At 36.9% G+C, this 14,334-nt stretch overlaps 1 protein-coding gene across 8 annotated transcripts in view; it reads right to left on the bottom strand.

The window, feature by feature from the left end:
• The window catches only part of IL1RAP (interleukin 1 receptor accessory protein), a 175,347-nt gene that overhangs the window by 30,517 nt on the left and 130,496 nt on the right, over positions 1-14,334 (bottom strand). For all 8 annotated transcript variants that reach the window (XR_008547192.2, XM_054681334.2, XM_054681335.2 and 5 more), the window contains 4 exons: positions 12,645-12,810; positions 9,667-9,738; positions 5,677-5,803; positions 3,629-3,777 (listed from right to left, as the gene is read on the bottom strand). Coding sequence is in view for 7 of the 8 variants with exons in the window: in XM_054681334.2 (XP_054537309.1) it covers positions 3,629-3,777; positions 5,677-5,803; positions 9,667-9,738; positions 12,645-12,810 (514 nt within the window). In the remaining variant the exon portion in view is untranslated. The remainder of the gene's footprint in view (positions 1-3,628; positions 3,778-5,676; positions 5,804-9,666; positions 9,739-12,644; positions 12,811-14,334) is intronic.

The following is a 14,334-nucleotide window of genomic DNA, read 5'->3' as shown; positions in this document are numbered from 1 at the left end:
GTAGAAAAGGACAAACTGATACTACGATCTATACAAAAAAAATACATGGTTCCTAAAATAGTTGAATCAATCTTCAAAAAGAAAAAAGGGGGAAGACATGTAGTATCTGATTTCATGACTTACTTTAAATTTTAAGACTATGTTAACCAGGATAAAGTGGCATTGGACTAAAGATAGATAAACAGATGAACAGAGCAGGGAATGCAGAAATAGATCTATATTCATAGAATTAATTTTTTGGGCTCTTTTCTGAACAATTCAACAAACAAAGGAAAGATTTTTCAATATGATATGAGAACAACTGGTTATCTATGTGGAAAAACAAAACACTAAACATTAACCCAGTACCTCAGAGTATTAAAAAAATGGATCATAGGCCTAACTCTAAAAGAAAAATCTGCCAGTCTTCCAGAAGAAAACACAGAAGGATACCTTTCTAACCTGAATACCTTTCTAACTTTAGGCAAAGATTGCTAATACCGAATTTAGAAACCACTAAGCATAGAAGAAACTGATACAATAAATGCCATCAAAGTTTTAAAGATTCTGTTTAAAAGAAAATGAATTCACAAACTGGGTGATAATATTAACAATTCATATATCTGACACAGGACTTTTATTTGAGATATATATGCGTCTGTGTCTATATCCTAACATACATTAAATTTAAAAACAAATGACCAGTAACAAAAATGAGCTAAACATTTTAACAGATACTTTACAAAAAGATATATTAGCTAATGACAAATAAGGCTATGAAAAATTGTCCAACATCATTAGTATCCAATAAATGCAAATTTAAAGCACAATGTAATAAAACTATGCATCCATCAGTATGGCTAAAATTTGAAAGTTTGACAGCTCCAAAAATTGGTGAGGAAATAGAGTGCCTGGAATTTGTGAACATTGCTAGAGGACAGGTAAAATGGTACAATCTCTTTGGAAATAGGTTTGGCAGTTTCTCACAAAGTTAAACAGATACCTTGCCTTAGTCCTTTTCATGCTGTTATTATAAAACAACGGGCTGGGCGTGGTGGCTCACACCTGTAATCCCAGCACTTTGGGAGGCTGAGGCAGGAGGATCACCTGAGGTCAGGAGTTTGAGACCAGCCTGGCCAACATGGTGAAATCCTGTCTCTAGCAAAAATACAAAAATTAGCCAGGCGTGGTGGCACATGCCTGTGTAGTCCCAGCTACTTGGGAGGCTGAGGCAGGAGAATCACTTGAACCCAGGAGGCAGTGGTTGCAGTGAGCCGAGATCATGCCACTGCACTTCAGCCTAGGTGACAAGAGTAAAACTGTGTCTCAAAAATAAAAAATAAATAAAAATAAATACATAAAATATAAATAAAACGACTGCCTCCGCTTTAATACTTAGCTTTAACTGACTATAATGAAATTTTGCTGTCAATAAGACCTACACCAGTGTCTTCCTCTCATTCCAGGCCTTAGTCTTTTCTTGATGTCCTTCTGAGGAAGTTCATATAATGCTTTGCTAATAAATTTAGAGTAGTCCCATACATGTAATGTGTGAATGTGAACTCAGATATAACCTCTGAATTTCAGCATTAGCTGGCCCAGAATAGAAGCCAAGTGAAGAAAACCACAACTCCTCTGGTACCACTGGAAATACACAGGTGTGACCAAACGGTGATTTTATATCAGCTTTCAGCACAGACCATCTAGTCTAGAGGATCCACCTGTCACTTCACATTCCTGACACTGTCCTTATTACACCATTTAGAGCAGGGGCTTCTGTAAAAGGGGAGCTACTCCAGTCACTCTGGGAGGCAAACTTGTGCTTCACTCCTACATTACACATTGCTTTGATTGTTTTGATCCTATTCACTTGACAATAAGTTATTAATTTATGTCACCTTCCATAATTATTCCCCAGGATACATCCCTCAGAAGATGATCCCCACAGAAAGCTCCATACTTAAGAAATCTGGAGTCAAATACATATGAAAACATCCTGCCACTATAATCCAACTTCCCGCAGATATTCCCATCAAATGTTCACATATTAAATACTTGAATGGGTCCTAACTAAAGTAACTTGATTGATTTTTTTAAAATCCCGACATAATTGATACTTATTTGACGATAAAAGCCTTTGTCAAATAACACCTATGAAAATCTGAAGGAAATAATGAGTTCATATTTATTGAGCATTTCATATATAGGTATATATGCCAATAACTGTGCTGAGCACCTTAAAACAACCTTATAAGGTAGTGGTATTATTGTGTCTACTTTAAATATAAGGAAATTAAGGCTCAGAGAGATTTACTTTTCACAGTTAGGATGTGCAGAAACCAGAATTTCAACACAGGTGCTCTGATTCTAGAGTACAATAATGCATTGCAGGACAATACTGATTCTTAGTAGTGTTCCCGAGATCTCAATTTGCTCCCGAGAACTCAATTTGGGAAACTGTCTTACATCATGTACTTCAGTCTTTCCTTTTCACACTGGCTTCTGAGGAGCAGAAGCAATGCATTACCCTGAATTGATTCACTAGTACTTCATACGCGGCATATACATTTCAGGCCTTTGCTATTTAAAGTTGTAATGAAAGTTTGAGGTGAATCCTGTTTTTCATCAGCTTTAAAAAAGCATTAAGTCTCTGTAAAATGTAACAATTATGTGCTATTTTATTCACTTTTGAAGAAATATTACACACTTTATAGACTAGGAGCCAGGAGGATTCTGAAGGACCTGATTTCATGTGTGATAACTCATCATTACTTTTCTCAAGACCATTGAAAACATCCTTGAAGGGATTTTCTGGGATTCTGTGTTAGGTGAGAGACACAAAGAAAGTTTTAGACACAGTCTGTTTTAGGAGCAGCACTTCTGACAAGAAGGCTTTATAATTTCCATTTATTGTAGGATAATATAGTACTATCAACATAGAAATCATGTTTATATCATTTAAAATCATAATTTAAATGATTTTCATTTTAGCAATTGTGGCTGCTGGTATATTATAAATCTGCTTAAATATTGATACATAGTGTTTAAAATAATATTATAATTATGCATTTTTGGAAAATAAACATTTAATACCTTAATTAGTTGCATACAATTGGATGGCTGCTATTAATAATGTTTTACAACTACAGATAATGCTTCTAATAATATTAAAAGATATATAATTCCCTTTCTGTTATTTGTTCAGGAAAAATTCCGAAAGTCTTAGGTCAGATGATGCAATCTTTTTTTATGACTCTTGAACTCTACCATGAATGATTTTTAAAAGGGTCTTAATAATTCACCAACAATATGTGGCTCTACCAGTTTTTTCTATCTTTGGTAGCTTTGAATATTTTCTTTGTTTTTAATTTTTCATAATTGTACAGACACAAAATTGTGTCTCACTGTAATCACGTCAATTTTTTTAGCTACATTTGGGCATTACGGTACTAACAATATCAGAAACAATATTTTGAGTATCTTACATAGATGAAAACTTTCATATTTTTCATTTAAGTTTGATTCATTACTGTGGGTTAGATGCCGTCGGGCTAGGTGCTGGAGCTCTCGTTCTCAATCTCTCCTTTTGTCCTTATTCACCACAATGTTAATTTGGAGCTGAGAGATTCATCATTACCGCATCTATTACCTTTCTGCTTCACCTTGGCTGCTTTGGCAACTTCGCCTTTGGCACTTCTAGCATGACAGACATAGCTGCGCTTGAGATCCTCAGAGGTAACTTTCTTGATGCTCAAAATCTGAGTTCTTGTTTCATCTTCTGTTCTACTATGACTTATACTAGAAATAGAGAGAAGAAAATCAAAGCATTTGAGAGTGACTCAAGAGCTATGGACTGTGTAGGAATCAGACAAGTAAGCAACCACAGACCCCCACTACAGGTGAGGGCGAGGAAGGTTGATAAGCTGAGCTACCTATAATGCAGTGATTGCAAAGTGTTAATGGTAAGATTCTAACACTATACTATACCATCTACACTACACACTATCTCATTGTCTAGACCAAATCCCAATACTGGCTTCTTTTTATAGATCTCTCTTCAAAACAAAATGTCTCTTTTGCTTAAACTTCTGAGCCAGAATGCTGTATCAGTTTAGAGAGAAGCTTCTGGGGCCAGGTCCTTTCGGGTTTTTATCCAGGATTTGTCAATTCCTGGCTATATACTTTGGGTGAGATAACTAATCTTTCCAGGTCTTAGGTTCCTCTTTTGGAAAAGAGGGAAGTCATAATGCCCACACAGTGCATTAACTGTATTAATTTATTCAGGAATTCTGAGGACTGAATATGCTAAGGCATGAATATTAGAATAATGCTTAATAAATATTCATGTAGGTATTATTGTTATCCCATAGGAATAGCTGATGCATTTCAGTGATTCCCAAAGCATGGATTCTGAACACAGCTAGAATACTGTGGTCAGAAATCTGAAATCTCATGGTTAAATCCTAACGTATAAAAAGAGGAAGCTGTTATGAACAAGTAAACTTTGTAAAAATAAATATATCCAACTCTCAGTGAATCAGAGATCAAGTGTTTTGGGTCCAAGATCAGAATTTAAAATCCCTTTGAACTCCTTTACTTATCACAGAGAAAAATCTCTCTGCTACAGCTGACTGCCATCTAGGTTCTCTTTTTAACTAGGCTTACTGTCAGGTATGAGAATTTGGTTAAGGGCTCTGATTGGTTTCACTTAAGCTTAATGCCACTGCTATCCTGTGAACTCTGAGTACGTTTCAACAGCAGCAAGGTGGAACAACATGACTTTCCTTGTTATTTATTCATTATTATTATAAGGATGGGCTACAAAGTGTTAAAAATTCCTAAAAAAGATCAATAATTCTCCCTGTGAGCCTCCAGCCACATTACTTTGTCATATAGCTGACCAGCTGCAAATTTTTAATTGGTGCAGTGAGCCAACTGCTGTTCGGTAATGGTATGCTTCATTTGCAGTGGAAGCTTCTGTCTTCAAGGACTCACACTTTCCACTTTGCCAACGCTTTAAAAAATCAGGTTTATTTAGGAATAAAATGTTATTTTATTTTAAAAGTGAGTTATATTACTACCCATCTACCTTTAAAATAAAATTTAAATTACACAAACATATTTAGTTAATATTAAAAATTACTAATTATAAATGTAACTATAGGTTATATGAGATAAGAAAGAGGAGGAGAGAGAAAATGCATGCTCACTGCAATGCAAAAAAAACAAAACACAATTACCTAAGGCACAAATACATAGGGCCAGACACTAGGATTGAGAAAAGGAAAAAACACAACTACACTGTAGGTTTCCACATACCCACAACCCTTGATTGTGACCTTTTTATTCATGTAAGATATGTATTCTCTCTACTTCCATGTGGGTATCATAAATGTGTGAATCTTGCTGGGCTTAAGACAATAGGGTGCATGTCCTCTGGACAATCTGATGAAGATGCTCAGCCTCAGAACATTCTAATTCAGCTCTCCACTGGTCATCAGGCAGCATCTGTTCCTTGCATTGCTAGTCCAGTAACCCTGGTTTGGGATGCAATCACCAAAGATTTGAAAATCTTGCCGATTTTTGTTAGTGATAGGGAAAAATGAGAATTTTTATTTTCATTGACTAGAACACACATCAGAGATCATTAAGTTGAGAAACAAAGGTTAATCACTCCCTTGCTGGCCCCCATGATACCTTTCGTTAATGGTGACATCAATAGTGATGTCATCAGGTTTTTTTCCATCAATGGTCCACCAAACCTCATTGCGAGAATCCATCAGAAAACTAAAATAGACCGTACAGGGAATGAGTAGCTCCTCTCCTGAAAAAAAAAAAAAAAAAAAAAACCAAAGACAAAATTAGCCCATTAGTGTTTATCCTTCATATGGCTATATTGGTTCTACTCTCTGGCCAATCAGAAGCCACGAGTTATGTGTACCTGAAACCCTGCTTATGAGTAATTCTCTAGTCGACTCCCATAAGGTAATGTACCATACTTCATTCCAAAACAAACAAGCAAAACCAAATAAAGAAGGCCATCAACTTTGTATAAAATTACCAGAGTGACCATTTTTAATGTAATCTAAATAAATTCTAAAATGATGATATTTGTTTAAAAAGTCTCTGACAAGGCTAGGCATAGTGGCTCACACCTGTAATCCCAGCACTTTGGGAGGCCGAGGCAGGTGGATCACTTAGGGTGAGGAGTTCAAGACCAGCCTGGCCAACATGGTGAAACCCCGTCTCTACTAAAAATACAAAAATTAGCCGGGCATGGTGGCACCACCTGTAATCCCAGCTACTTGGGGGGCTGAGGTAGGAGAATTGCTTGAACTCAGGAGGTGGAGGTTGCAGTGAGCCAAGACTGTGCCACTGCACTCCAGCCTGGGCAACAGAGTGAGACTCCATCTCCAAAAAAAAAAAAAAAAAAAAAAAGTCTCTGACAATATCCTTTTTAGCCCTAGACCTCCATAGACTGCTCTTCTCCTTTGTTATTTTCCTCAAGAAGGGTGACTGAGGACAGGTTCTCCATATCTTCAGTCCTTGGCCAGGAAAGATGGGGAAATACCATCACAGAGAGATCTGGCTGAGGAGGCCCACCTTGAAATGCTCCAGCTATCAGGGTGCATTCAATAAATTTTAAGATAACTTAAAAATAGAAAACTCTACGCTATCCCTCTGAGATGGAACATGAGGTTAGGGAGATCCCTAGGCAGAAAACAGTAGTAACAGCAGCAGTACCAACATACTTACTAAGAACTTTGTACAAGTTATTATGCTAAATATTTATATTTATTAATGGTCTTATTTAATCTTACAAAAGCACCATAAGGTATTTTTTAAAATCTATGTTTCCCAAATGTAAAAGGTGAAGCTTAAGGATGCTAAATGATATTCCTAAGTTAAATCGGTAATAAGTGAAGGGCCAGGATTTGACCTAGACTGACCTTCCATCCCAGTTTGCCCAAAACAGTTCTGTTTTATGCCTGCTTTCCTGGTTACCTATATTAATAGGTAGTGGCTATGTTTACTCGCAGAAAGCGTCCTGGTTTAGATGATAAATTATATCGTCACCCTAATTTGAACTTAGGCTTATCTGACTGAGTGGCCATACTCTATCTACCCTCCCATTGCAACGTCCTTAAGTCTTTTCCCTCCAGTTTTCCATATCTGTATGTCACGAAGAAAGATAAAGGGAACACGGATTCAACAATCCTTCTGTCAGCATAGTTTGACAGGTAGACAAATATATTTATGTTATTAATAAGGGTTTACCCTGACAGCAGGAAGAGTATTCATATGACCATATAAAGCCATACCTAATTCTAGGAAATTCAGCCTCTTACCATGTTCTCTGTGTTTCACAAAGCAAGCCATATTTTCAAACTTATCTTGATTTTTTTTGGCATTGTTCTCCATCTATGTTGATCACTATTATCTTTTTTAGAGTAAAATCAAATTTCTCTGTCAACATACATAACATACAAGATCAATTGTATCTTTATTATTGTTTGTTGCTATAAATTTATTCATACCAGGAAAAATGTCATATTTAAAATTCTCAAAATAGTTTTGGCACAGGTCAAATCTCATTTTGTTAAGTCCCTGAACTCTTTTAATTGATTTATTTTTTTCATCAGCCTCTTCCCCAGCCACCCTGGCCCCCTCGCTCCAGAATGCTTTGCTGCCCGCCCTGATGCCACAGCCACTTTTACTCCTACTCATGTTAATTCTAGATAAACATTTAATGTTACAGCCTTTCTAGCCAATTGTGCTCTGCAGAAACCATGCAGCTTTTCTGCATGAAGACTTAGCATCCCTACCCCAAAGAGGACTCCATACAATTTTTCTGATGCTTATTGGCAAGAGGAACCAAACAGAAATAATAAGAAGGATGCACAAAATGCACCCTAAGATTGCCTATAATGGTCAGTGTTTTAAGGTCTATAAAGCTTTATGCCTCCGGTGCTCACCCAAACACTGGATGGCAAAGAGGTCCACATCTATGTTCCACATCCAGGTTAAACTTATTGGCAAACCGATGGTGCTTGTGCACAACCCAGTTCAAGTCGCCAGCTGCAAAAATGCACAGCGAGCACTTGAGGACCCCGCTGCAGTGTGGGTAGGGAGCACCCTCGGAAACATCACTCTCAAGTTACTGCCACCTGACCCACCTGGCAACTGCGTGCATGTCCGACAAGTTGTACTTATGGCTTAAGGAAAGTGAGCTGAAGACTTCAGGGACCCTTTAGATAGGGCCCAGAGATATGCATCAGGGCTGTATGTGTCTTGCACCCACTCCATAAACTTTTTAATTTTTTTCATTCTCTGATACATATCCTACATACTCCCTACTGACCACAAAACAGGCACTGCCTGAAACAAGAGGTGTGTCAAGTGGAGGATGCATTTTGACAGCTCCTGTGTTTGTCAGCTTTCCATGAACAACTACATACCTCTTTTTCCACCTCTTTTTTTTATTGAATGGCATCCTCTCCGTTGCTTTCACCCATTAACAACTGACTATTATCTTTAGCACATTTTAAACAGATGCTCTTTTATACCTCTGTGAAAGCTGTCAGAGTCAAAATGGAGTCACTCGTGTCACACTCCAAAGAAAAACAGTTGGGAGGTCATATAAAAAGGGCCCTCACACACACATGCCTATTATACAAACTAGTACAAAGACTCTGAGCACCACTATCTTGCACAAAGGCCAGCACGATTCTTCAACAAATAATATTTCCGTGAGGAGGTCTGACAACCAAATGCCAGTCAAGCCTGGACAGATGTTACCCTGTTATTGGTTCTTATAACCAAGGATAATTATTTCAAAACAACTTTATGTAATCTTCCTCACTTTGCCTTTCAAAACTGTTATGTTCCTATGCTTTCTGGGTATGGCTATGGTTCCCGCGTGGGATGCCATAGCACTCATATTCCTGGATTGCTATCTGCAATTCATTCCTGAATAAATCCTTTTCTTTTTGGAGAGCTATTGTCTTTGTTGTTATTTAGGTTAACACCTCTCATTGGGTTTGGACTGGATTTATTGCTAAGTGATACAACATAGAAAATGTTAAAATTTTCTATAGTTTCCTGTTCACTTAACTGTGGGAGGCTTTGAGTCAAAAGAGCAACATGTTATCCCGTATTTGGTCAGTTATCAATGATTTTTGTCTATAATGAAAAATTATGGAAACTAAAAGAAGAACCGAAGAGCCACAGTAAGCATTCAATAGTGTTCTGCATCAATGTCTACTAGTTTTATCAGTTGTTAGCTATTATATTCACAGTCTTGCCTTCAAGATCCACCACTGACCTTTCATAATGGAGCAGGAGCTTGAAGGATGTCTAAATCTTGTGCCCATGTTGCAACCTTGGCAAACCAAAGCCGTGTGCAAGCTAAAGTTTGCATCAAACAGAAATCACTAATCAGCAGAGGAAGATGGCTAGCAGAGGGAGAAGGGAGCAGATAGTGAGAGTGAAGCAAAAAATTCTTGAGTTGCCCACGGGATCAGGGAAGTAACTGATCTCCAGAGCTGCCTTGGTTTCTGACATTTCAGTTTCAATTCATGTGTTTGTCTACAACAGTCGTCTACTTTCTTGCATTAACTTAAATGACATTTTTTTCCTTGTAATTAAGAGAATCCAAGTGAAATTCAGAGACACAGCTGTAATTACCTGGTTCTTTCTCATAGACCACATGATCGTTAGGTGAATGGATCACAGGGGGCACTGCATTTTTTGGAGAGCCTGTGTTAGAGGAAATAAAAAAGGGAGATGATGTTAAATCACGCAGCCTTATTAAAAATTCTGCTCCTCTCTGAACCTTGCCTAACTAACTTCCTGGCATAGTTTGTCAGTTGTTTTAGAGAAGGCCTATAGTCCAAGATATACTCAATTACTGCACTTCAGTCATTTAAAACAAGCAAAGCATAAAATAAAGGAAATACAGGTTTGATGACTGCTCCCAGTTCCTGACATGGGCTCCTAAATCCCCTGTGATTTCCTGTGTGACAGGGGTAACAGGAGCATCTTTTGTTTTAATATTGCTCTAGTCCCAAATTCCCAACACAACAGCTTCTAAGACCTTTGGAATCTCTGGAGTAACGAGTGGATTTTATATGCTAATGAAATGATTGGTGGCTAGGGTTCCTATATAGCTTCTGGATGAGCGCTAGTAGCCAGAAAGACCATAGATGATTAACACAATCTCCAGCCTCTCACCCATCCCTGGAAGTTTGGGAGTGTGGCTGAAATTTCCAGTCCTTTTACTCAATAATGCCTGTGTGATGGAACCTCCATAAAAACCCTAAACAATGAGGTTCGGAGAGCTTCTAGGTTGGTAAGGACATCCACAAGCTGAGAGGGTGGAGCTCTGAACTCAGGACCCTTCCAGAACTTCCCCTATGTATCTCTTCAGCTGGATGTTCATTTGAATCCTTTATCATATTTTCTATAATAACCAAGTAAGGGTAAGTAAAAGGTTTTCCTGAGTTTTGTGAGCAGTAATACCAAATCACAGAACCTGAGGAAGAAGTAGTAGGAATCTTAAGTTTGTAGCCAACTCAGGCAGAGTTGTGGGTAACGCGGGAACCTATTGCTTGTGATTGGAATCTAAAGTAGGGGGTGGGGCAGTCTTTTAGGAAGGAGTCCTTCACCTGTGGGGTCAGTGCTAACTCTGGATAACTGGTGTCAAATTGAATTAAACTGTAGGACATGCAGTTAATGTCCTCAGAAAAGGTGAGAATTACTTTGTATAGAAAAGCCACACATTTAGTGACAAAAGTGTTTTGAGCATAGAAAAAAGTAGTTTTTGCTTTACAAAGAAAAAAATAAAACATACTAAATACCCTCCATGCTTAAGGTCGGATTGCTTAGCAAAGCTTTCCAAAGCTTACATGAGATAGATGTCTTATGTTGCATAATACCTAATTGCTTTCATGCCTTAGTCAGTTGTTTCTTCTCTCTGTATTTCTTCACAACATTACCGAAAGTGTCTAGTATGGAAGCTGGTTAAATAAGTATTATATTAATGAGTAAATCAATGGAAAATTCACAATCATGATGTTAAGGCCGGCACATTAGTCTACCTGATGACTAGTTACCAGTTGAATGTTTGTTTATGAGATTGCTGCTCTTTATAATATTCAATACTCCTAATTTTTAAAAAATAATACATTGAATAGAGTTTTTAGTATTGTCTTCAAAAGTATGAGCTCCAAAGATTTAATAACCAAGTTCTAATCCTGATTTGGCCATATATTAACCATATAAATATGCGAAAGCAAAGTTACTTGGTTTTTCCTAATCTTTGAAAAGCTAATTTTTCATAACTCTAAAATGAGGGTAATTAAAACTCATATCACAGTTTCACTATGAGAAATAAACTAAGGAATATATATTAAGGATATGCTACTGGCATATAATAAATACTCAATACTTTGCAGCTTTGAAACAACAAACTTGTGTTGCTTGAAATTTGACAAAGAAGCCCCCAGTGCCCAGATCTGTCTGTGAATTTTTAAATCTGTTAATCAGAGTGACCAAGTATGCTTATTCCCAACTTCCCCAAAATGCATACTTTTAAGCACATATATTAGAAACAACTGCTAAGATGAATATAAGGTTACATTATTCATTTGACTTCTAAAATTTAGTCGGTTTTTTTCTTATGAATTAATCCCCAACTCAGCATTATTTAGAAAGTAAGCAGAAAAAGAACAGAAGTGATTACAACATTGTTTGAATACTATTTGCACTATATGAAAGGCTGTTTGTTGCTAACGTATACTAAATCATGTCAGACCAGTAGAAAAAGCCCTGAGCAGAGACCTGGGATTTAGAATTACTTCTTCAAGTAACTCACTGAGTGTCTCTAAACAGGTTACTTCCTGTCAGTGAGCCTAATGTTTCCATCTATTAAAAGATGGGGTATGACAAAACAATACCCAGAGATGCTATCTTTTTTAATACACTGGACACAGTGGTATTTAGGGGTAATCCCCAAAAGCCATATATCCTGACACTACTTCTCTATTTCTGGGTTTGCTAGGAGTTTGTCAACTCTGTCTAAGAATTGCCTTTCCCACTTTCCTAGTTTCTCACCCCCTATTCTCTTAGTGCAAAATAATGGTTGAACATTATTGCCAGCAAATACCTTCAGCAATAGGTACAGCAGTTTCAGTATGTAGAAAAATAGAGTTTACTTAATCCAAGTAAAACATTCTTTTGACAAAAGTGTTGCACTGAGTCTCTATTGCTTGCCTGAAACTGCATTAATACAATATGAATTTTTTAAAAATATTCTCAATCAATTGCAGTTCCAGAGTACAGATAAAGACATGGACCTTGTTCAAAGTCATGTTTCTAATAAGTGGCAGTGACAGAATTTGAACACAGATCTGTCTGGTGCTCCTTTCCCTCCCCAAACTACCTTTACTTCATTCATTTATTCACATATTCATTCAGTTGACCAACAGTTATTGAATGCTTACGATGTGCATGGAATTGTTGAAGGCTCTAGAGACAGTACTGTAAACAAAAAACATGAATCTCTTTTCTTATACAATTTACATACTAGTGTGTAATAAACTATTAAAAACCATAACAAGATGATCACATGCTTGTTGTGTGTACTGGACACTAATCATGCTTACCTACTACCTTTACAGTCAGAGTCCTGGTGAGATGAAACGTACGCCCATTTTCTGGATATGTAACAACACATGTGTAATTTCCATTATTCGAAATTAAGGCAATGAGGAAACTCAAGTTCATACCTTCGGGTATTACATTATTAAAATTCTGTATTTTATAACAGCCCTAGAAAAAGTAAAAAAAAAAAAAAGTTTACTTTTTAGATACATGCATAGAAAACATACAAACACACGCACGCTCACATCTAATTTTGCACAGAACACCGAAATATTCATGCTGCAGTTTTTATAAAACTATTTTGGTCAAGTATTTGACAAGATTTCTGCGAAGAATAAATGAAACACCTGTCATTATCTTTTCTGATCATGAGAAATTAAAATTCTAAACTAAAGTGTGACTTCAAAAACACAGGCTTCCTGTCTCAGGATCAAATTCTGGGCATCCTATGTTGATAGTAAAGCAAAGTTACAGTTTTGAAATAATGACTAAGGAAACTTGAGCAACTGCAAGACCTGCTATTTAGAAAGCAATTCTTTTTCTTTTTATAATATTTCTTCACTGATTATATTAATTTGGGACTCCAGTCACTCCGTCTGATAATCTAGGCCCCAATTTAGATGTCTGATTGGCATTTTTAATCACCCTGTTGTTTCCCTGTATCAGATATTTCCAAACTGTTTTGTATTTTTCTTTTATTACTTTTTTTTTTTTTTTTTTTTTGAGATAGGGTCTCATCAGTCTGTGACCCAGGCTGGAGTGCAGTGGTGTGATCTGAGCTCACTGCAACCTCGGTCTTCTGGGTTCAAGCAATTCTCCTGCCTCAGTCTCCTGAGAAGCTGGGACTACAGGTGCGCGCCACCATGCCTGGCTAATTTTTGTAATTTTGGTACAGATGGGGTTACACCATCCTGTCCAGGCTGGTCTTGAACTCCTGACCTCGTGATCCGCCTGCCTGGGCCTCCCAAAGTGCTAGGATTACAGGCATGAGCCACCAACTTTATCCCATTTTTATAACTGAGTATCACAGATTTCAGAAACTAAAAATAAAATATCTTCATGGGCCTGATCAAGATCTAGGAATGTATTTCTGCTCCTAATTCACATTTGCATATAACTGTTGACATTTAAAATTGAGAAATTGAACTATCTCAGTCAACAACTATCTCATTCAACATATCTAGAATCCTGTTTCAAATTCTCAGTCTCACTATTTGGCTAAATTATTACTTTTTGCCGTTTTTGAGAAAAAAAAATCAACACACTATCTGTGACAAAAATATATGTTGAACATTTACTTTTAGAAAAGCTTTTGTTTTTCTTTTAAATATCAATAAGTCACCTATGACAAAAAGATTAGGTTATCTCTAAGGCTTTTTACATCTTTAAATTTCTGGGAGTCTACTGCTAGCTTGTAACTTCAATTTTTTTAATTCACATATTTCATCTTTAATGTTTGTATGATTAAGGTTTTCTTCAATTCCTGGAGCATGTATTTTGAAATATGACAGTTACACTGAGGCACATTTTGTAATGCTTTGTCACAGGAAATGTGTATTTTAAGAACAGCATTGAACTTCCATTTCATGGAAAAGATCATCAAGAGGAAGCTACTATAAGCTTGGGTAACGTATTTTTTTCAACGCAGCTTCTCCTGTAAGATAAGCAATACTTGTAGACACTTGTCAGGTC

The sequence above is a fragment of the Pan troglodytes genome, chromosome 2 (assembly GCF_028858775.2).
Source record: "Pan troglodytes isolate AG18354 chromosome 2, NHGRI_mPanTro3-v2.0_pri, whole genome shotgun sequence".
NCBI classification, from domain to species: Eukaryota; Metazoa; Chordata; class Mammalia; order Primates; family Hominidae; genus Pan; species Pan troglodytes.
The sequence above is the reverse complement of the archived record's forward strand: the minus strand, read 5'-3'. Positions and strand labels throughout refer to the sequence as shown.